Here is a 21,770-nt window from a genome sequence, read left to right as displayed (position 1 = left end):
GGAGTCCCTGAGAGCTGTGACAGCAATGTCGCTGTTCCGTCTTCTCTCTCAGCAGACTCCAAGCCACATTTCCTCTTGCTCTGGGAAGTGGTTAGGACCACGAGCTTTGGAACTAGACCAGCTTGGGTTTGACTCCAAGCCCTGCCTCTCAGTGACTCTCTGGCTCTGGGAAATGTTTTGAGTGGAATTGTGTTTTTTTTTCCAAAAAGATAGGTCGAAATCCTAACCCCGGGACCTCAGAATGTGCCCTCATGTGGGAAGAGGGACACTGCGCTCAGACGAGGTTGTGCTTGAGTAGGGTGGGTCTTCAGTCCCGCGTGACTAGTGGCCCTGTGAAGACACAGATACCAGGAGATGGCCTTGTGCGGATGGAGGTACAGGTCAAGGATGGCCTGCTGCCATGAGAGGCCAGGGTAGAGGCCGGGAGCAGGTTCTCCCTCCCCATCCTCTGAAGGAGCCAGCCCTGGCCACACCTGCATGGCAGACTTTCGGCAGAGCTCTGCGAGGAGATGTTTTAAGCCACCCCGTTTGCGATATTTTGTTATGTTAGATCTAGGAAACAAATACACAGGAAGTTCCTTGAGGTTGTGGAGCTTCGGTGTCCTCCTCTGTGGACAGCTGTAACACACTCTACATCAGGCTGGCTCATGGCATGGTGGTGAAGATGGCTGGGTCCCCCATGGCCAGCTACATGGCTGGTGTCAACCCTGAGAAACATGCCAGTCACACCCGGCCAAAATCTCTATGGGGTTGCTTTCTCACTTTCTCTCTCTGTATCTCTGTGCCTCTTCTCTGGCAAGCGCATGCACCCTCTGACAGAACTGAAAAGAAAAAAAAACTGCACACCCTACATCATGTGGTTTTGAGACCATTGAAAAGCAGCTTCTGCTTCCTTATTCTAGTCTAGAAAGCCAAAGCTGATGAAGCTGACCTGTTTGTCCCTTTTGTCTTCCCTTCAGCTGAGTGAGGAGTTGGACCAAGTGGCTGAGAATTCAGAGCAGGCCGACGAGCAGGACGTGGAGACGGTCCAAGTCCAAGGCCCAGGTGTCTTACCAGGTGAGCGGTCCGGTGCTGGGGTGGAGGTGCTGGAAACCGTGCTGTGCTGATACTGCAGCTGCAGGCCCCAGTCCAAGGTGGGAGCAGAGGAGCCCCCTGCCCTGCGCTCCTGTGTCTGCCCTCAAGTATTGCCCTAGCTTAAAGCCATACATATTTAATCAGCCTTGGGACAGAGGATACATCTGGGCTGGTATCTTTTCTGCTCTAGGGTGAGTCCGTGGCTGAGGTCGGGGCATGGGATACAATGGTACAGGCTGTGGGTCTCTCCCCTGCCAGCCTCCTGCCCTAGGAAATTGCTGGCAGGTGAGCTTCTAATACCCGGTCATTTCCGAGAGCCCTCTGGGAGAAGACATAACAGGCCCTACTTCTGGAAATTGAGCCTTGCCAATATTCCTGCCTACCTGGGTGAGCAGGGTCCCATCAGTCAGTTGGCATCTTACAGACCTTGCTGTGATGTTTGACACTGTGGCTGCCATCTCCCACAGCTCCCTAACATCTGTGACGTCAACTTTACTTCTCAGGCCACTCTGCAGGCTCCTGCACGGTCAGTCTGCAGCTCTTCGGCTTCAGTGGTTGCTGGTGCCCCCTTCTCTCCCTCCAGTGGGCAGTCTCACCCAGGCCCGCGCCCCTGCTTTGGTCACTGCTGGCTCACATGTGTCTCCCGTGTTCACGTCTAGCCCAGAGCTACCCGTTACTCCAGGTTTCTGTCGCGAATATCCAGCTGCCCAGGCGGTAGCTCTGGTGTCACACCAGCACCTTAAACTCCACGTGTCCAAAGTTGACCCGATGGTCTTCCCAATACTAGCTTCATCCTCTTCCTGTGTTTTCTGTTTCTAGGAATAGCACAACCACTCAGGCAGTTGAGCTTCCGAGTCATTCCTTCTTCCTTTCTTCCCTTCTCTGTCCCCAGCCATGCTGGTCTTCTTTATTTTAGGCCTCGTTCCTTCCCGTAATAGGTTGTTTGGTTCCTCTGCCTGGACTGCTCTTCCTTCTTTTCTGCAGAGCCTTCTCTGAGCTCTCAGCAGGTCTCGTCCCACCCTCAGCTGCCCGTGATGGCCCATGTACCTCTGCTTTGTAGTGACAGCTGTTGGAATGCTGTGCTTGTCTGTCCGACTGGCTGTTCTACTAGACTGCAGGGCTGTGAAGACAGAGACCACCACTTTAGCCCTGGCCACACAGTGAAGATTTGTTGGGAGAACAGACCCCCACCCTGCCTCTAGTTTTTTGGGCCAGTTGGGGGAAGAGAGGTTCTGTTACTCTTGATTCCTCTATGTGTGGGGGAGCAAGAAGTTTCATGATTCTGCCTGCTCTAAGTCAGAAGCGTGGAGAAGGGAGGAGGCTGGAAGGCGGTTTACGCTTCCTGCCTGCTTCCCTGCGCTGAATGAACTCTGTCCTACCCATGTCCTCATTTGATTCTCATAACACCCTGGGAGGTGGTTGTGTTCATTTTAACCTCAGCTCAGGGAGGTTACCTAAAGCTTATGGCTGATCAGCAGACTGAGTAGAGCTCTCTCTGACCAGCTTGTTCTGCTGCATCAGTGGTTTTAAAAATATGTTTCAAGCATCCTTAGATTAAAGCTCAATATGTATAAGGTAGTGGCATGCTTGTCCCTCCCCACTCTGACACAAAGCGGAGCCTAATGGTGCAGAGAGAACAGTTGGAAAATGCAGTATATTACTTGCCTATTTTTTTAAGTAACAAGTTACCACACATTTATTATCTTTCTTTTTTCTTTTTCTTTCTTTCTTTTTTTTTTTTTTTTTAAAGATTTTTGCTACACGGTGCATGTACTCACTGGAGAGAGACAGAAGGGAAGTGAGAAATCACCCTCCCCCCCGTTCCCCCCCCCTCCGAGGGGCAATGACCACACCACAGTCCCTTCTTCTCTTGTCTCCTGTCAGAATCGTGGGCACGCACACACGTGCCTGGCATGTTCCTTAAGCTACCTGGTCCAGAACTCAGACTGCAGAGTCTGCCATGTGGGAGTCAATCCTTAAGTACCACACCACCCGCTGGCCCCACAAATTTATAATCTTACAGATCTGTGGATCAGGAGTCCAAAATGGGTCCCAGAGCTACCCGTTACTCCAGGTTTCTGTCGCGAATATCCAGCTGCCCAGGCGGTAGCTCTGGTGTCACACCAGCACCTTAAACTCCACGTGTCCAAAGTTGACCCGATGGTCTTCCCAATACTAGCTTCATCCTCTTCCTGTGTTTTCTGTTTCTAGGAATAGCACAACCACTCAGGCAGTTGAGCTTCCGAGTCATTCCTTCTTCCTTTCTTCCCTTCTCTGTCCCCAGCCATGCTGGTCTTCTTTATTTTAGGCCTCGTTCCTTCCCGTAATAGGTTGTTTGGTTCCTCTGCCTGGACTGCTCTTCCTTCTTTTCTGCAGAGCCTTCTCTGAGCTCTCAGCAGGTCTCGTCCCACCCTCAGCTGCCCGTGATGGCCCATGTACCTCTGCTTTGTAGTGACAGCTGTTGGAATGCTGTGCTTGTCTGTCCGACTGGCTGTTCTACTAGACTGCAGGGCTGTGAAGACAGAGACCACCACTTTAGCCCTGGCCACACAGTGAAGATTTGTTGGGAGAACAGACCCCCACCCTGCCTCTAGTTTTTTGGGCCAGTTGGGGGAAGAGAGGTTCTGTTACTCTTGATTCCTCTATGTGTGGGGGAGCAAGAAGTTTCATGATTCTGCCTGCTCTAAGTCAGAAGCGTGGAGAAGGGAGGAGGCTGGAAGGCGGTTTACGCTTCCTGCCTGCTTCCCTGCGCTGAATGAACTCTGTCCTACCCATGTCCTCATTTGATTCTCATAACACCCTGGGAGGTGGTTGTGTTCATTTTAACCTCAGCTCAGGGAGGTTACCTAAAGCTTATGGCTGATCAGCAGACTGAGTAGAGCTCTCTCTGACCAGCTTGTTCTGCTGCATCAGTGGTTTTAAAAATATGTTTCAAGCATCCTTAGATTAAAGCTCAATATGTATAAGGTAGTGGCATGCTTGTCCCTCCCCACTCTGACACAAAGCGGAGCCTAATGGTGCAGAGAGAACAGTTGGAAAATGCAGTATATTACTTGCCTATTTTTTTAAGTAACAAGTTACCACACATTTATTATCTTTCTTTTTTCTTTTTCTTTCTTTCTTTTTTTTTTTTTTTTTTAAAGATTTTTGCTACACGGTGCATGTACTCACTGGAGAGAGACAGAAGGGAAGTGAGAAATCACCCTCCCCCCCGTTCCCCCCCCCTCCGAGGGGCAATGACCACACCACAGTCCCTTCTTCTCTTGTCTCCTGTCAGAATCGTGGGCACGCACACACGTGCCTGGCATGTTCCTTAAGCTACCTGGTCCAGAACTCAGACTGCAGAGTCTGCCATGTGGGAGTCAATCCTTAAGTACCACACCACCCGCTGGCCCCACAAATTTATAATCTTACAGATCTGTGGATCAGGAGTCCAAAATGGGTCTCACTGGGCTAAAATCAAGGTGTCAGCAGGCTTGAATTTCTTTCTGGAGGTTGCAGGAGAGAATTGATTCTGTTGGCTTTTCCAGCTTCCAGAGGCTTCTTGCATTCTATATCATGCTCCTTCCTCCATCTTTGAAGTTATCAGTGCCTGGTTGAGTCTTTCTCATCCCACTTCACTCGGACACTGACTCTTTGGCCTGCCTTTTCCATGTTTAAAAAACTCTTGTGATTACACTGGGCCCACCGGATAATCCTGGATAATCTTCCCCATTTTAAAGTCGGCTGGTTGGATACCCTAATCCTGCCTGTGCCTTAATTTGCTTCGTGTAACTTGACATTCTTACAGGTTCCAAGAATTAACACTCGGACATCTTTGGGAGGCCTTTATCCTGCCTATCTGCAGGACCCTCTTGCCCCCAACCAGAAGAGGATAAATAAAGGAGGGGTCCTACCTCTAAGAACTCAGGACACAGGAAAGGCAGGTTAACCCAAGATTTTGTCCTTCCTCCTCAGCCTTCCTGACCACCTCAATGAGGTTCTTCTCCCCCTGTTACATGGCTTCCTTGGTCGTGGTTGGTGGAGTTGGTGGTCCCGTTTATTGAATGTAACTATTTAATTGTTACCAGCCCCTTGGCCCTGCCCTCAAGTTCTGTGAGAGGCAGTTTGCCTCTTCCTCTTTTGCTGTGACCCCTTTTCCTGGTGGGGTGCCTGACTTGCTGTAGTACTCAGTACTGATCTGTGCTCGTGGAAGGAGGGGGCATTCTTAGGAAAGTATCTCATCAAGGAGCAACTAAGCCAGCCGGAATGAGTGGAGAAGGGCTGGCTTGTGAAGGAGAGGGATTCGTCCAAAGGAAGGGTAACATTTAGGTGAAAAAGGGGCTGGCCAGGGGGAGGGATGGCATGACAACGATACAGAGGAAACAAAATGAAGGCATTTGGAGACAGGTGGCACCACGGGGTTGGAGCAGAGTGTGGGTGAGGGAGATAGCGGGAGATGAGAGGAAAGGCTGACTAGATCAGGTTAGGGAGGTTTTAAGGGCTCGACTCTGTCCTAGCTTGTTTTGTGCTGCTATAACAGTACTGCAGAGTGAGTCATTTACAAGATCAGAAATGGATTGGATTGGGGTCTGGAGTCTAGGACATCCAGTCCGAGGGGCTGCATCAGACGAGGGCTTTGCTGCATCACCCATGGTGAGAGAGGGCAGCAAAGGCGAGAGGACCAGAGCCTAAATCGCCCCTTTTACAATTTATAACACACTCACTCCTGCCATAACGGCTGTAATCCAGCCATAGGGTGGAGCCCTCGCGCCCTAGGCCACACCCCAGTACTGTAGGACAGCAAGTGACTTTCTACATGAGTTTTGGAGGAGATATTCAAACATGTTATCTAAGGCACGGGGAATATTTAAAGAGATAGGGCGAGGATGATAAGGAATAAAGTGAGGCTCTAAGCAAAGGACTAAGGTGAAGGGGGAACAGCTGTGCCATGTCAGAGGCTGGTGTGAAGCTGCTTTGGTGTGGAGGAGGGGGAGAAGGAAGAATCCAAGAAGATTCTGCAGTTTGGAGCCTGGCCAAGTGGGAGAGGAATGCTGCCCAGAGATAAAGAGCCTGGAAAGGCGGGCGACTCGGAAGAGAAAATGCCCTTCCGCCGTTGAGTGGAGAGGGCCCAGAGGGAGAAGGAGGTGTGAGATTGAAAGGAGAGAGGAAAGGACCGGAGTGTATGAGTGGGAGAGGTCTCAGGGCAGGGTCACCCGAGGGCAGGGTCACCACGGCAGGTGGAGGATGAGCAGGGAGGGCCGGGAAGGCTGGGCCTTGGGAACGTCCACATTTGAGAGTCAGAAGATGATGCGGAGCTGGAGGGGGTGTTGAATGGAGGCCTAGAGGTAGGGACTAGCAAGACAGGACAGTAACAGGCTGAACATGTGGGGCGTTTAGCAGCAGAGGGACAGCTTAAGAACCAGAGCGCTCATGGTTATACACTCACCTTTACTCTCCAGGATAAACCATGCTGTACCACGAAGGAGTAGAGCTCCAGTTTATTCCTTTTCTCTCTATTACGTAAATCCCTACCACTCAATAGTCTTTTCAAAGGGAGACATGACCCCAGCCAGATGTGCTAATGGAATAAGCAGATTATTATAGCAGAGATCATCAAATTGATTTAGGAAAATACCTGGCTGATTAGTCATTACAGTTTCACATGGAAAGAACTGAATAGTATAGAAAGACAAAGACAAGCAACCAAAGGGGAAAAGAAAATAAATAAATTGAACCTTATCAGAATGGAAAATCAAAACAATAAACATCTTTTTGTGTATCAAAGGACAGTCTTAGTCCGTTTTGGGTTGCTATAACAATAACATGACAGTAATTTATAATGAACAGAAGTTTATTTGGCTCACAGTTCTGGAGGCCAGGAAATTCAAGACTGAGGTACAGGTATCTGGTGAGGGTGTCGTAACATGGAGGAAGATGACCACATGGAGGAGGCACAGCCTCTAGCTCCTTATTTGGCATTAGGTCTGCCATGAGGGTGGAGCCCAGAGGATCTAAACACCTCTCTTTAGGCCCCACCTCCCAACACTGTTGCACTGGGGATTGCTTCCAACATGTGCTTTTGGTGACACTTTGAAACCGCAGCAGACGCTATGGAGAAAGTGAAGACAGCTCGCACAGGGAGAGGACAAAATATTTGCAAATCCTATATCTGATAAGGGACTTGTAGAATATTGAAAGAATTCTTTGCAACTCATCAGTAAAAGACAAGCCAATTAAAACATGGGCAAAGAAGCTGAATGGCTATTTCTCCAAAGAAAATCTACAAATGGCTAACTAAGCACTTGAAAAGATGCCCCACATTAATCATCATAGAAAAGCAAATCTGTGCCACAGTGAGATAACCATTTCACATCCAGTAGGATGGCTATAATAAAAAAAATGGACAATACATTTTTTTCAAGGTGGTAGAGAAACCGGAACCCCGGTCCATTGCTGATGGAAGTATAAAATAGTGTAGCTGCTATCGGAAAAGTCTGGCAGTTCCTCAAAAGGTTAAATATAGAGTTATCATGTGACCCAGCAATTCCACTCCTGATATATACTTAGGAGAAGTGTAAAGGGCCACATGAACACTTGTATCCGGGCAGACCTGGATGTGGATGTTTATAGCGCCTTCTTCGTAACAGCCAAAAGTGGAAACAGTTCAGTGACCCTCACCTGATGAATGGATAAATGAGTGGTATAGTCACATGAATTATTATGAGTGGTATAGTCACATTATTTGGCAATAAATAGGAAAGACAGACTGGTACGTTACCGCACAATGCAGATAATCTTGGAAATGTTACGTTAAATGAAAGACAGAAAACAGCACATATATCTCTCCATGTATGTAAAAAATCCCAAACTGGCAAATTCAGAGACAGAAAGCAGGTGAATGGTTACAGGAAAGGAAGAGGGACCACTTAGGGGCGTGGTGTTTCTTTTTGGGTAAGGGAAATGTTCTGTAGTTGGATGGGGCGATGGCTGCATGTGAATATTCAAAACTCCTAAGTATATTCGCTTGAAAAGGCTACATTTTATGGCATTTAAATTGCATCCCCCCCCCAAAAAAAAAAAATCACATCGCTAAAAAGAAAAAAAGATGAAAATTTTAGAATGCATTTAATCTGGTGCTATCTGGAGATTCATAGGGTTAAAGCAAACAACCAGGTTCCCTTCCTCTGAATAAAGGTCTCAAGAGGTATTCAGAAATGGAGTTGCCTGTCACAGATCCCCTTTAATGGCCTGACTTACATAATGGGACAGCTTTGGGTGTATGAAGCAATTCTGTCAAGGATTTCACAAAATGCAAATAACCTTTCCCATTCCTTATCCATGTATTGGGTTGTCAGAAAGTCATGACGCATTTTTACATAGAAAAACAGAAAAAAGAAAAAGTATGTCATGATTTTTGTGACAACCCAGTCTTTTCTGTGAAGTCCTTTAAGTGCTTTAAAGTTCCTATCCAAGCATTGCTACACCTGGGATATCTTGGCATTGGTTTCTATAGATTGCTTTTGTCCTTGAGTATGGGCCCCATTTTCTTGTTCCTAGCCTATCTAATGATTTTTGATTAAACTGAACATTGTGAAGGTTCCATTTCAGAGGTTCTGGATTCTGTTGTGGTCTTCTGAGAATTTTTGCCTTAGTAGGTAGTTAATACAAGGCTCCACCTCCTATCCTGTGAACAAGACAGTAGCAACATTTGCAGCAGAAATCTCAGGTCTCTCAGTGTCTAGTGCCTCCCCCCAAACCCCTGGGCCCTCCATCCAAGGATTTGAGCACATTTTATTTGCCAACTTGGGAAGTTGACCTCCTACCTCCTGTTTTTTGTTTTTTTTTTTGGAGAGGTTTTCGCTATAGGGTGCGTGCGCTTGCCAGACAGACAGAGACAGAAAGTGAGAAATCACCCCCCAGAAGGGATGGTCACGCCGCAATCCCTTCTCCTCCATTCTCCTCTCGGGATCTTGGGCACGCATGCACACGCGCCTGGCGTGAGTTTTAAGCCACCGGGTCCGGGACGCGAACTGTAGTCGACTACGTGGGAGTCCAGCGACATAGCCATTACGCTAACTGCTGGTTCCCACCTCCTACCTCCTGTGTAACCCCCTTCTCTTTATGGATTTCTTAGCTTTCTGACCATTCTTCCAGCCCTGGACTCTGTCCTTTGTCACTCTCAACCATACTTTATAGGGATTGGCTTGTACCCTCAGGCAAAAAGTTACAGATTTACAAGTCTCACCAGGTTCATTTCTTCCAGGAAAGGAGTTCTTTCTTTTCTCTCCTGGGAGAGACGGTAGTCTCTTCCAGTTTCCTACCTGCTTTTGGTCATTCTCTAATACCCTTAGATAATTTCAAAAATAATGTTCAAATTTTGTAGTTGTTACCTGCATCAGGGTGATGTGTGACCAAGCCACTCTGGTCCATGTTGGAAGCCAGAGGCCAAACAGGTACCTTGTGGGGCTTACCTTTGGCCCTTGCCCTTGTCCCCAGCCTGGGGCTCCACTGTGCTAGTGAGGAAAGGGATCTTTTCCTCCAGGAGCCCCGTTTTCATCTGAGCAGCAGAGGGGACACAGAGCAGACTGGAAGTGCCAGCCCAGGCTGCATAGCATAATGCCACAGGCTGGCTGGTTGAACAATGCAAATTTATTTCTCATGGTTCTGGAGGCTAGAAGTCCTTGACTGAGGGGTGGCAAAGTCAGAGCCTCTCTCCAGGCCTCATAGAAGGCCGCCACCACCTTCCCCTGCCCTCACAAGGCCTTTCCTCTGTGATCAGCCCTCCTGGTGTCTCCTCCTCCTCTTCGTATGGGGGCACAGTCCTGGTGGTTCAGGGCCCACACCTACAATCTCATTTAACCATGATTGGCTCCCTGTCCCCAAATGCCGTCGCAGTAGGGCTTAGGGCTTTAACATGTGAATTTGGGGTGGGGATGGGGTCGCAGTGCTGTCAGTCGCAGAGCGTAGTCCAGCCTCGCTAGGGTATGAGAGCAGTTCAGAGGCCGAGCTGTGTTGGGAATGGCATCCGGATGCATGTAACCAGTCACCACAAAAGTGTGTTCCAGGCCCAGCAGTAGGGGCGTGAGACCCAGTTATGGACAAGACTGGCCCTGCCCGTGTGGAGCTCACAGCCTAGAGGGATCAAAAGACAGAAGGACTGTGACCTTGCTGGGTGATGAAGTGGGATGCCCTGGGAGCTCTGAGGAAGGGGTGCCCAGATAAAATTAGGGGGTCAGGGAAGACGTCTTGAGGGAATGCTTTTCTCAACTGAACCACGAACAGTGAATGAGGAGGCAGCGGTACTGCAGACCAGATGGAGAGAGGGACAGGCGTGAGAAGCTCCGGGGTTGAGAAGGGCGCGCTGTAACAACTGAAATTTAGCAGAGCTGGAGCCGGGGCATGGCCAGAGTGGAGTCGGATGAGGCTAAGGGGGCAGTTGGAACCAGCTCACTTGTTGGCTCGTCACTGTCTATCCCTCTTGAGAGCAAGCTCTGGAAGGATGGTAAGTAAGCCTCCTCTAGTCTGGCGTCCTGTGGCAGAGATGGTGTGTGATAAATGTCGCCTTGTGCACGTTAGCGTGTTGGGCATGAGGTAGAAAGGTTAGGTGTGCGAGCGACCTCACTGCCTTGACACAGCAGGTGAGGACCCAGAGGGGTCACGTGTTGCTGTGTTGTTGGCAGGCCTGGACAGCGAGTCCTCCTCCAGCACTATCCGCTTCAGCAAGGCCTGCCTGAAGAACGTCTTCTCAGTCCTGCTCATCTTCATCTACCTGCTGCTCATGGCCGTGGCCGTCTTCCTGGTCTACCAGACCATCACGGACTTCCGCGAGAAACTCAAGCACCCTGTCATGTCCGTGTCTTACAAGGAGGTGGATCGCTATGATGCCCCAGGTAGAGCTGCCCTGCCCCAGGTCTGTGGCATCCATGGCAAGTGTCCCCTGAGCCACCACTGTGTCCCCACCATAGTTCTAGACACAGCAGGCCAGGCGGAGGAGTACAAGCTAGTCCAGGTGTGGAGCACAACCCCCAGGAGCTGCCCTGGGGGCCCAGGAGGGTGTGTGACATGCTGAGGGGAGATGGACAGAGCCCAGAGTGGTGGACGCAGAAGCAGCAGGCAAGGAAAGCTTCGCAGAGAGCTGGGCTAGATCCTGCCCTTGCAAAGCATGTCGGAGGGAAGACAGCGTTTCCAGGAGGAGGATTGGCAAGAGCAGAGGGGAGTGTGATGAGGCAGAGGGCTTCTTGGGAGAGGATGCGCGCAGCCTGGCCAGAGCCAAAGGCCAGTGAGGAGATGGACGTGGGCGTCAAGCTGGACTGTGAAGCTAGGAAGGAGGCTGGGGAGCAGGGCCATCCTGAAGTGGAGGGGCTCTGCCTAGAGAGGGCCTCACCTGCACGGTGTTTGCCTTTCCTGCCCCACTGCGTGTCTGGTCCCCTATAGAGGTCACCTCTGCAGCAGTCACCCCCGCTGTCTGCCCTGAAGCTGTGGGGCTGTCGTGGGCGCCCTGGTAGCCGTGGAGTGACTAGGAGGCACGAGCTCTGTAGGCTCGGGCGCTGCCCACTGCTGTGCTATCTGCTCTGCCCACAGGATGCCCTGGGGACGACCTGCTCACTGGGCAGAGAGGGAGCAAGTGTACCCTGCCCTGGCTTCTGGGCAGCCGAGTCTGCTGGCCACAGCTCCTCTGTGTGCTGCACCTGGCTCGTGTTTGCCCCTCCCCCATGTGTCTGTTTTGGTCTCTGTGTCTAGTCTCTTGATCTCTGGACTCCTCCTGTCTCTGCTGCCACTTGCTTCTCTCAGCATCCCGCCTTTGGTTGGAACAACTACTATGGGTAGAGCCTTGGACGAGGTGCCTGGGCTGGGGGAGAAGGAGGGACCATTGGGATGTGGCTGGCACATGGGGAGTTCCCAGTCAGCAGAGATGTGAGACAGAGATCTGGGCACCCTCCAGCCTGGAACCTTCCAGGGGATCTGGTGGTGGGCAGAGCAGTGGGCACAGTGGCTCAGTCCAGGGAGGCTCCCTTGGGGTGTGTGGAGCAGGTCCAGCAGTGGAGTGGGTAGGGTGGGCGTCAGGAGCTGCGTCCCCAGCTGGGCGAAGGGTTCCTTGAGGAGGGCTGTGCCTCCCCTGGAGCAGGGCTTTCTGAGAGCAGGTGATGTGGCCCCTCCCTCTGTGCCCCTGCCCTTTGTCTGCAGCCACCCAGGGAGCCTGGGACATAGTCGGTTGGCGGGAGAGGTGATTCCAGGGCTGTGGTCAGGGCTGACTTCTGACATCTGCTTTTCCCTGTGCGTGCCCCCAGGTATTGCCCTGTATCCCGGGCAGGCACAGTTGCTCAGCTGTAAGCACCACTACGAGGTCATCCCACCTCTGAGGAGCCCTGGCCAGCCAGGTGACCTGAACTGCACCACCCAGAGGATCAACTACACGGACCCTTTCTCCAATCAGACCGTGGTAACCGCTGTCTCTGAACTGGGTCTGGCAGTGTGCTCTGCAGCCGCGCCCGAGGCCCCATGTCTTTGTATTCCCAGGAGCCCCCCTTACCCTTGCTCAGCATGGGCCTTGGGCCCCAAGCTGACAGCAGGCCGTGTCAGGAACACTCAGCTGGACAAATCTTGTTTCTCTCACTTTGTCTTTCTGTCTCTCTCACGTGGAAGAAATAAACCAACCTAACTTTTATTTTTAAAGATAATAATTTTTACTTTTTAAAGTTTTGTGTTAAGGTCTGTGCACTCACAGGAGAGAGAGAAAGAGAGAGAGAGAAAGTGAGAAAGCACCCCCAGGGGATAGCCACGCCACAGTTCTCCATTCTCCTTTTGGGGCTTCAGGCACACATGCACATGTCCCTGGTGTGTTTTTCAAGTCATCAGGTCCAGGACTCAAACCATGCAGTTGGCCATGTGGAATCCAGCTGCCTTAAACCCCATGCTACCTGCTGGCCCCAATTTTTACTTTCATTAGTAAGCAAAACCCAGAAGCCATAATGAAAAAGTATTAAAGATTTCACTTTTTTTTTTTTTTTAATTTTTGAGAGGTTTTTGCTTTAGGGCGTGTGCCAGAAAGAGATAAAGTGAGAAATCACCCCCCAGTGGGGGTGGCCTTACCACAGTCCCTTCTACTCCATTCTCCTCTTAGGATTTTGGGCACACATGCACACGTGCCCGGCGTGAGTTTAAGCCACGGGTCCGGGACTCAAACCATGGTCAACTACATGGGAGTCCAGTGAAATAGCCACTATACCAACTGCTAGTCCCAGATTTCACTTTAATTATCACATTAAAAGCTTCGGTATCACAAACTACATTAGAAACAAAGGTAAAAGAGACAGACTGGAAGGAAACATTTGTACGTTCAGCAGAGGAAAGTTTACATCCTTGCTAAATAAAGCTTCCAGAGCTTGACCAGTGAGAAAAATGGACGAGGATGAACTGCCTCCAGCTCTGGTCTCAGCGTCATGTGGGGAGAAGTGCCCAGGCTGAGCATGTGTCCAGCCCAGGCTCATGTGCCCGGAGCAGGGACTGGGTGGTCACTGTGGTGTTGCAGGGCAAGGAGCTACGGGCCTTCCAGTCAGGCTTCTACCCTCAGCCCCTGAAGCCTCGATGTGCCCAAGGCCAGGTGGAGAAGGGCCGCACAGCTCCCATAGGGCTGAGACCCTGGCTTTTGTCTCCCTGCAGAAATCCGCCCTGATTGTCCAGGGGCCTCGAGAAGTAAAGAAGCGAGAGCTGGTCTTCCTCCAGTTTCGCCTGAACCAGAGCAGTGAGGACTTCAGTGCCATCGATTACCTCCTCTTCTCTTCTTTCCAGGACTTCCTGCGGAGGTGGCCCTTCACGGTTACAGTGGGCTGGCTGGCTGCTTGGATCTTATTCCAGCCTTGCACATCCCTGGGGTGGGGACATGGGAGCAGGGCTACCCTGACCCACTGGCCCAGGAAGAGGCCTCAGGAGCCCAGCCAGTCCATGAAGCCTCTGCTCATGCAGTGAACAAGTATGGGGTGGAGGAGGGGCCTGGCTCACCTGTAGGGAGCACCGTTGGTTCTGATTTGATCTGGCCCACTGCCTGGGGCTGCTAAAGAGTAGAAGAAGCTGCCTTCCATTTATGGACCCCCTTAAGCAGTGCCATGGCCTCCCTTGCAGTGCGCATGGAACTGGTTGTGCCCTCAGGGAGGCCCAGTGTGTGCTGTGCACGTCTCTAACAGAATGTAATTGCTGCTGCTGCTCTGGGTTTGCGTGTGTAGTGGTGCACATCTGTCAGGAAGTTCTGCTCCAAACACACTGCTTTGGGACACTCCGTGGTGCCATCTTTGCTGCAGAGCTTGTTAAGGGTAGGAGCATTTTCTGCATGTGCCTGAGCTAAGGGTGACAAAGTTCCCCCAGGCTTGCTAAGCCCAAGAGCTGCATCCACAAATCAGGGGGGTTGCTTCTGCTCCCCAGGACAGCAGGTGAGCAGCCTCCACTGGTCATCCTTTCCACTGGATTTGGGCCTGGCTTGAGCATCTTCACTTGGAATTTCCCCCTCTTCCCTGCTTGGAGCTGGCCTGACTTCCTTCCTCCTGGGAGGCCTTCCGGAGGATCCCACCCCTCTGCTCCTCTGCCGGCTTCCTCAACACCACACTTTGGTTCCTCCTTGGTCAACACATGCTTTGGTTTTGCTGCATTTGCAGCAGGCCGGGGCAGATGTGGGGCCCTCTTTTCCTGTCTAGGACTTCCACAGGGAGCTGATGAACCAGTGGGGGTGCCTCAGGCTCTGCTCCAGACCAGAGTTCTCTGAGTAGCAGAGGTGCCAGATTATGGGGAGGTCTCCCTGCAGAACTAAATTCGGAGAGCTTGGAGGAGTGGAGTGGGTGGTGGGGGTAATGAATGAGGAGGAAGCCTCCTCTGGGACCTTCAGGATGGGGTTCTGACTTTGAGGCTGCTGTTGACTCCCTTCCATTGGAAAGTCATATGGGGAGACGGCAGGGATGGGCCTTGCTTCTGCTGGTGAATGTCAGCCCCGTTGAGACACCACAGTTTGGAGAGGGAGGAGAGATTGGGCAGTATCCTGGTTGTGGCAGCAAAGAAACCAGCTTGAATAGGGGCTGGGGTTTGGGGCTGGCCACATCAGAATCCTCTCATCAGGTCTAGCGTAACTGGGACCTATCTCCTCTTTTCCAAGCCCAGACAAGGCAGGCTTCATGCAGGCCTGTGAGAGTGCCTATTCCAGCTGGAAGTTCTCTGGGGGCTTCCGCACCTGGGTCAAAATGTCACTGGTGAAGACCAAGGAAGAGGATGGGCGGGAAGCGGTGGAGTTTCGGCAGGAGGTAGGTGGCTCTGGGTTTGCTTGGAACTGCTTTGACTCCCTACTTGAGTCTGGGGCAGAGGCCAGCCTCACAGAAGAGAAAAGATCTCTTGAGTGGAGTTGTAAGGTTGAAACTTCACTAGGATGGGAAGGGACCCTGCTGAGGTCCTCCCGTGCAGACCTGGGAGCCTGTCACTCTTGAAGCATGTGCAGACCTTGCCGTCACGGTCAGTCCCATTAAACACATGTGTGGAGCAGAGAGCACTGTGTCTCACAGAAAGTGGTTCACTCACCAGCCGTGTCCACACCCTGTACCCATAGCACTGAGGCTGGCGGCAGCATAGCCAGTTATTTGCAGAAAAGAGAATAGACAGTGATCTCTGAGGAATCACATGTGTGATCATCCACTGGGATATGGGAAAAAGACTTTCTTTTTGTACAGCTCGTCCCTTTAACATTTAAAGCATTTTTTAATGTTTTAAAATGTGTATAAAAATTAGACCAATAACGGTATGTGTTCTATCGCTTATAAAATTATAAATAGAAATATACTGGGTGCATACGCAGCAGGTTTTTACTAATGGGAAGTCCGATCAAAAAGCTTTCAGCCTGGGCCACCTGGATGGCCGGGGGGTTAAGGCAGCTGGATTCCACATGGCCAACCACGGGATTCAAGTCTCAGACCTGGTGACTTGAAAAACATGCCAGGTACATGTGTGCCCCAAATCACAAGAGAGGAGAGATTGGGCAGTATCCTGGTGGTGGCAGCAAAGAAACCAGCTTGAATAGGGGCTGGGGTTTGGGGCTGGCCACATCAGAATCCTCTCATCAGGTCTAGCGTAACTGGGACCTATCTCCTCTTTTCCAAGCCCAGACAAGGCAGGCTTCATGCAGGCCTGTGAGAGTGCCTATTCCAGCTGGAAGTTCTCTGGGGGCTTCCGCACCTGGGTCAAAATGTCACTGGTGAAGACCAAGGAAGAGGATGGGCGGGAAGCGGTGGAGTTTCGGCAGGAGGTAGGTGGCTCTGGGTTTGCTTGGAACTGCTTTGACTCCCTACTTGAGTCTGGGGCAGAGGCCAGCCTCACAGAAGAGAAAAGATCTCTTGAGTGGAGTTGTAAGGTTGAAACTTCACTAGGATGGGAAGGGACCCTGCTGAGGTCCTCCCGTGCAGACCTGGGAGCCTGTCACTCTTGAAGCATGTGCAGACCTTGCCGTCACGGTCAGTCCCATTAAACACATGTGTGGAGCAGAGAGCACTGTGTCTCACAGAAAGTGGTTCACTCACCAGCCGTGTCCACACCCTGTACCCATAGCACTGAGGCTGGCGGCAGCATAGCCAGTTATTTGCAGAAAAGAGAATAGACAGTGATCTCTGAGGAATCACATGTGTGATCATCCACTGGGATATGGGAAAAAGACTTTCTTTTTGTACAGCTCGTCCCTTTAACATTTAAAGCATTTTTTAATGTTTTAAAATGTGTATAAAAATTAGACCAATAACGGTATGTGTTCTATCGCTTATAAAATTATAAATAGAAATATACTGGGTGCATACGCAGCAGGTTTTTACTAATGGGAAGTCCGATCAAAAAGCTTTCAGCCTGGGCCACCTGGATGGCCGGGGGGTTAAGGCAGCTGGATTCCACATGGCCAACCACGGGATTCAAGTCTCAGACCTGGTGACTTGAAAAACATGCCAGGTACATGTGTGCCCCAAATCACAAGAGAAGGGAATGCAGCATGGGGCATGGCTGTCCCCTCCAGGGGATCCTTCTTACCACTACCTCCTCTCCGTCTCTGTCAGATAAGCACGTGTCCCATAGCCAAAAAAGAAAAAAAAAGCTTTGAGCTCACTGGCCTGGAGGCCAGGGCGCCTGCCGGGGGGGTTCTCCTGCTGTGATCTTCAGGAGAGCTGTAGTGGACCCTGGAAAAGGCATAGCACTAGGGATAGAGATGGGCGATTCTGGTCTATTTTGAGTATAGCTACCTAGTGACAGATTTAGGTAAGTCTGAAAGTCTGCCTATTGCACTTCCCAGATCCCATCAGTTTCTCTCAAGAACTGTGGAGAGGTAAGGCACAGGCTCTGGTACCAGCCTCAGGATCTTGCACCTGAGATTTTGGGTGCTCTCCCTCTCTCTAGAGGACGGTGTAAGGAGACTCAAAGTCTAAGATCTCCTTCCTATTTCATCTCCTTTCCTGGGCCCAGGCAAAGGAGGGGCACACGAAGGTGTTAACATTATTTTCTCTCCTCTATGTCTAGACCAGTGTGGTTAACTACATTGACCAGAGGCCAACTGCTGAAAAAAGTGCTCAGTTGTTTTTTGTTGTCTTTGAATGGAAAGATCCTTTCATCCAGAAAGTCCAAGATGTAAGTAGTAGTGGATTATGAAAGCACATTCCCTGCCCTGGAGCATTCTGGGTCATCCTTGTTGCTGAGAAGTCCACCTTGCAGTCCTGTCATCATTTTTCATAGCATGAATCAGTCATAATTTATATTTGTGACATTGCAGTTGTAGCTTGTGTTTAATTGATCTTGTCAGCAGTAGATGGCTGCCTTGATGACAGTGGGGACTCTCAGGCTTTTAGCTGTCATTATCTGATGTCTAGCAGAGTATGTAGCACAGAGTAGCTGCTCAGTAGTGCTATTAATTGAATAAATTGAGTAGGGACCATTTATTACTATGTAGAATGTTGATATTGGAAGTCATCCTTTCTTACTTGTTCTCTGCAGAAGTATACTTGTATTTGTGGTAAATCAAAGTAGAAAGAATAATAATTAACAAAGCATCAATTAATGCCAGATTCAGTCTTGGAAGGGAAGGAATAATTGGACAGCCATAATGAAGGAATGCTCACGACACACTGTTGACCAAAAGCCAGTCCCAAAGCTAGTACTGATAGGCATTCAGAGCATCACAAATGTCTTGACATGATCATGGCTTAGGAGGAGAAATTCTACCGAAGACCCAAACATGTAAGCTCCTGACCCAGTAAGAGATTCTGTTACATGGAAGTGCCCCTTCCTCACCCACCCCCATGGTTATGGACTGGCAGGGCTGTAAGAGGCATGTGGAGAGGTTTACTATATCGGGACTCTCTGGAGGAATGAAGGCGTTCAGCTATACATGGAAATATGTGATTGGATGTTTTTTATCCTGCTCTGTTCAGTGTTAAGATACTTGCCATGGCCCACATAGAGCCCCCTATTTAAGGCATATTCTACTTGTGGTATTTAGCTTCACAACAGTTCTGGTGGTGGTGGTGTAACCATTTTACACAAATACCAAGGATCATAGTGTCCAAGGTGACCCTGCTAAACTGGTTTGAAAGTGTTTTATTTTTACCATGCTGGGAAGTTCAGCAATCTAGAAGGCCTCTGCATTCAGGACTTTATACTTTGTAAGGAGCAATTTATTGCTTTAACTTACTAACTCCAGACAATAAAGGAGTTTGCAGGATAAGTAAGTCTGATGAAATCCAGAGAGAGATTCGGTTTAGTAGTCAGAAAACCCCAAGACTTTGAAGGACTAACAAATCTAGATAGGAAGAAAGCACAATAGAAGTAAGAGGAGCAGAGGCCTGGAGGCAGGTATACAAGAGGTGAGTTTAGGAGAAAAGAGTTGTTGGACTAAATAGGAAGAAAAGTTTTAAGGAAAGTAACTGTGGGGGCCAGCAGGTAGTGTAGTGGTTAAGATGCTAGATTCCCATGTGACTGACTGTTGTTTGAGTCCTAGACCTGGCAGCTTGAAGCTCACGCTGGACGCCATGTATGTGTGTGCCCAAAATTCCAAGAGGAGAATGGAGAAGGGACTGTGGTGTGGCCATCTCCCTGGGAGATGACTTCTCACTTTTTGTGTCTCCTGTGATTGCACGTGCCTATAGCAAAAATATTAAAACAAAAGAAAACAAAAAACTGTGAAAAGGGGAAAAAGCCAGGAGGAACCTTATGTGTTAGTTATCATTCTAGAGAAATTTGTCTCAAAGTTGCTTACTGCTGGATTAGGTCATAAAAGTAAAGTTTAATACTGAATATCTTTTTAGTGCAGAGTTTTTTTGAAAAATAATTTTTGGTTCTTTCAGAAATAACTTTATTATGAAAAGGATTAGTATTTTTCTCCTCAAGCTGAGTAGAAAACATTAAAGGTATAGTCAAGGCTGGGTGCAGTGGCATCTACTTGGGAGTCTGAGGCAGAAGGATCGCAGGTTTGAGGCCAGCCTGGACAACACAGCAACATAGTTCTGTCTCTAAATAAATAAGTAAAGGTATAGTTTGAATGAAGTGTAGAGTTAGGACATTTCAGAATCGAGGTATTTTTCTTATAGCCCTAATAATTTGGGAGAGACTCTTGAAAAAAAAAACAGTTGTATGATTTAAGAATCAAGACTGAAGCAAACACTAATTTTGTTTTGTTTCTGTTCTACAGATAATCACTGCCAATCCTTGGAACACAATTGCTCTTCTTTGTGGGGCCTTCTTGGCATTATTTAAAGCAGCAGAATTTGCCAAACTGAGTGTGAAATGGATGATCAAAATTAGGAAGAGATACCTTAAAAGAAGAGGTCAGGCAACGAACCACATAAGCTGAAGTTGCCTTGTGTTCATGGAACTGCCCACATTAATGGAAGTTCTCGTCACTTCCGCCTTGGTGAAGTGAACTACCAGCAATCCTGTATTCACTTGAAGAAATGGGGCCTTACTGGGAGGGACAGCCTGCTAAACTGGAACTTCTCAACTGGTCCAAAAAAGAGGCTATTCAGAGGCTAATGGAAATGATCCATGGGTAAAGTAAAAGTTATTTAAGTATTTAAATTATTAAGGAGCATTTTAAAGAACTGTCCAGTGACTTTTGAATAGGGTTTGTGGAAAATGCCTTTCTTTCTATTTGATTCCTTGTCTAGTTAAAGTCTTAACAGGATAGAAAAGGCTCTATTTTTTTTTTTTTTTTAGGGTTTTCCCTGAGGTTTTAAAAATGTGCAGAAGAGTGTTACTTTCTTTTTCCCCAAATCCTTCCTGACTATTAAGATGTGTGGGTCATGCTTTGGGAACCTATGCACTACACACCAAGAAAGGTAAAACCGTTTTTTTTTTTTGAGAGGTTTTTCGCTATAGGGTGCGTACGTTCGCCAGACAGACAGAGACGGAGAGACAGAAAGCGAGAAATCCCCCCCCGGGGGGATGGTCATGCCACAATCCCTTCTCCTCCATTCTCCTCTAGGGATCTTGGGCACACACGCACACGCGCCTGGCGTGAGTTTTAAGCCACCGGGTCCGGGACACGAACCACGGTCGACTACGTGGGAGTCCAGTGACATAGCCATTACGCTAACTGCTGGTTCCCAAGAAAGGTAAAACCCTTAATGGCTTGGCATCATCTGCCACCTGTGTTGTCTAGCATGACAGGCACTCTTCATTTGTTAAATATTAAATGGGACTTTAAAACTACTAGAAAGTAGAAACTTTCTTATGAACCGATTAGCCACCTACTTGTCTGGCTAGACTATTTATTGATGCAGGTATGAGTTTAGAGTTATTAACATGAAGCACTGGGACAGATGTACATAGTAGGTGCCTATTCAGTGTCATTTTGATGATTTCATTAACAGGTGAATAAAAAGTTAACCCAACAAAATGAGTGTACCACTATGATTATCTGCTAAATCAACAGGTACTAATAATACTCTTTTATTCTATGACTTCCCAAAACAAAATGGAGCATGAGTCTTAACTCTGAAGATGAATAGCTCTGACTCTCAAAGTATGTCCTAACTGCTTCCAGGGAAGAGTAGGTCGGGCATGGCAGTTGATGGTGGGTGGTCAGGAACAGTGACATATCACGCCCCATGAATAAGCTGGGTTCACTCTTTACTGTGTCCTACAAACCTGCCATGTGGGAAAGGGACATTCATGTGACCCTCAAAGCTTTCAGCCTTACCTTTGACAAAGATGAGGACTTCTAAAAACCATCTAGATGTTTTTCACATTGACCGATTTAAGGTTATAGAAATTGTTTCCAGAATGTACATGCCCGTCACATCCAAGTTTTAGTAGTAGTTCCCAAATTTCGTAATCTCTATATAATCTAAGAACAACTCAGGTCAGCTGCGGCGTGCAGTTCTAATGCAGGGTTCTGTAATGCTGAAGCCACGTGGGAAGGTCTGTGATTTGCATGGGGGTCTCCCTGGGCACACTGGGCATGCTTATGCCCTCTATCCTGGCTGGGGATGGGTCGCTATGTGAAGACCCTGTAGGATGCCTGTCTCTCTTATGAAAGAAATGGATGAACTTTTAAAAGAACTCAAATGTATAAGTTAGGACATTTTTATCTTCTACTTTTGCAGTAAGAAACTATTAAGAATGAACTTGTGTAAAGAGATAATTCCGGCTACTTTTCTGCTCCACAGAAGCATGACTTCAAATTTTAGCCTGGATCTCTTTGTAAAGTCTTACTGTAG

At 49.0% G+C, this 21,770-nt stretch overlaps 1 protein-coding gene across 1 annotated transcript in view; it reads left to right on the top strand.

The window, feature by feature from the left end:
* Window positions 1–20,493, top strand: part of PACC1 (proton activated chloride channel 1) — a 27,931-nt gene extending 7,438 nt beyond the window's left edge. The window contains exons 3-8 of the mRNA XM_006163710.3: window positions 10,737–10,946; window positions 12,345–12,496; window positions 13,717–13,859; window positions 15,194–15,338; window positions 17,578–17,685; window positions 19,742–20,493. Of these exons, the coding sequence (XP_006163772.1) occupies window positions 10,737–10,946; window positions 12,345–12,496; window positions 13,717–13,859; window positions 15,194–15,338; window positions 17,578–17,685; window positions 19,742–19,903 (920 nt within the window). The 3' untranslated portion in view covers window positions 19,904–20,493. The remainder of the gene's footprint in view (window positions 1–10,736; window positions 10,947–12,344; window positions 12,497–13,716; window positions 13,860–15,193; window positions 15,339–17,577; window positions 17,686–19,741) is intronic.
* The last annotated feature ends 1,277 nt before the right edge of the window (window positions 20,494–21,770 follow it).

This window comes from Tupaia chinensis, unplaced genomic scaffold, assembly GCF_000334495.1.
Source record: "Tupaia chinensis unplaced genomic scaffold, TupChi_1.0 Scaffold142846_1, whole genome shotgun sequence".
Taxonomy (NCBI): Eukaryota; Metazoa; Chordata; class Mammalia; order Scandentia; family Tupaiidae; genus Tupaia; species Tupaia belangeri.
The sequence above is the reverse complement of the archived record's forward strand: the minus strand, read 5'-3'. Positions and strand labels throughout refer to the sequence as shown.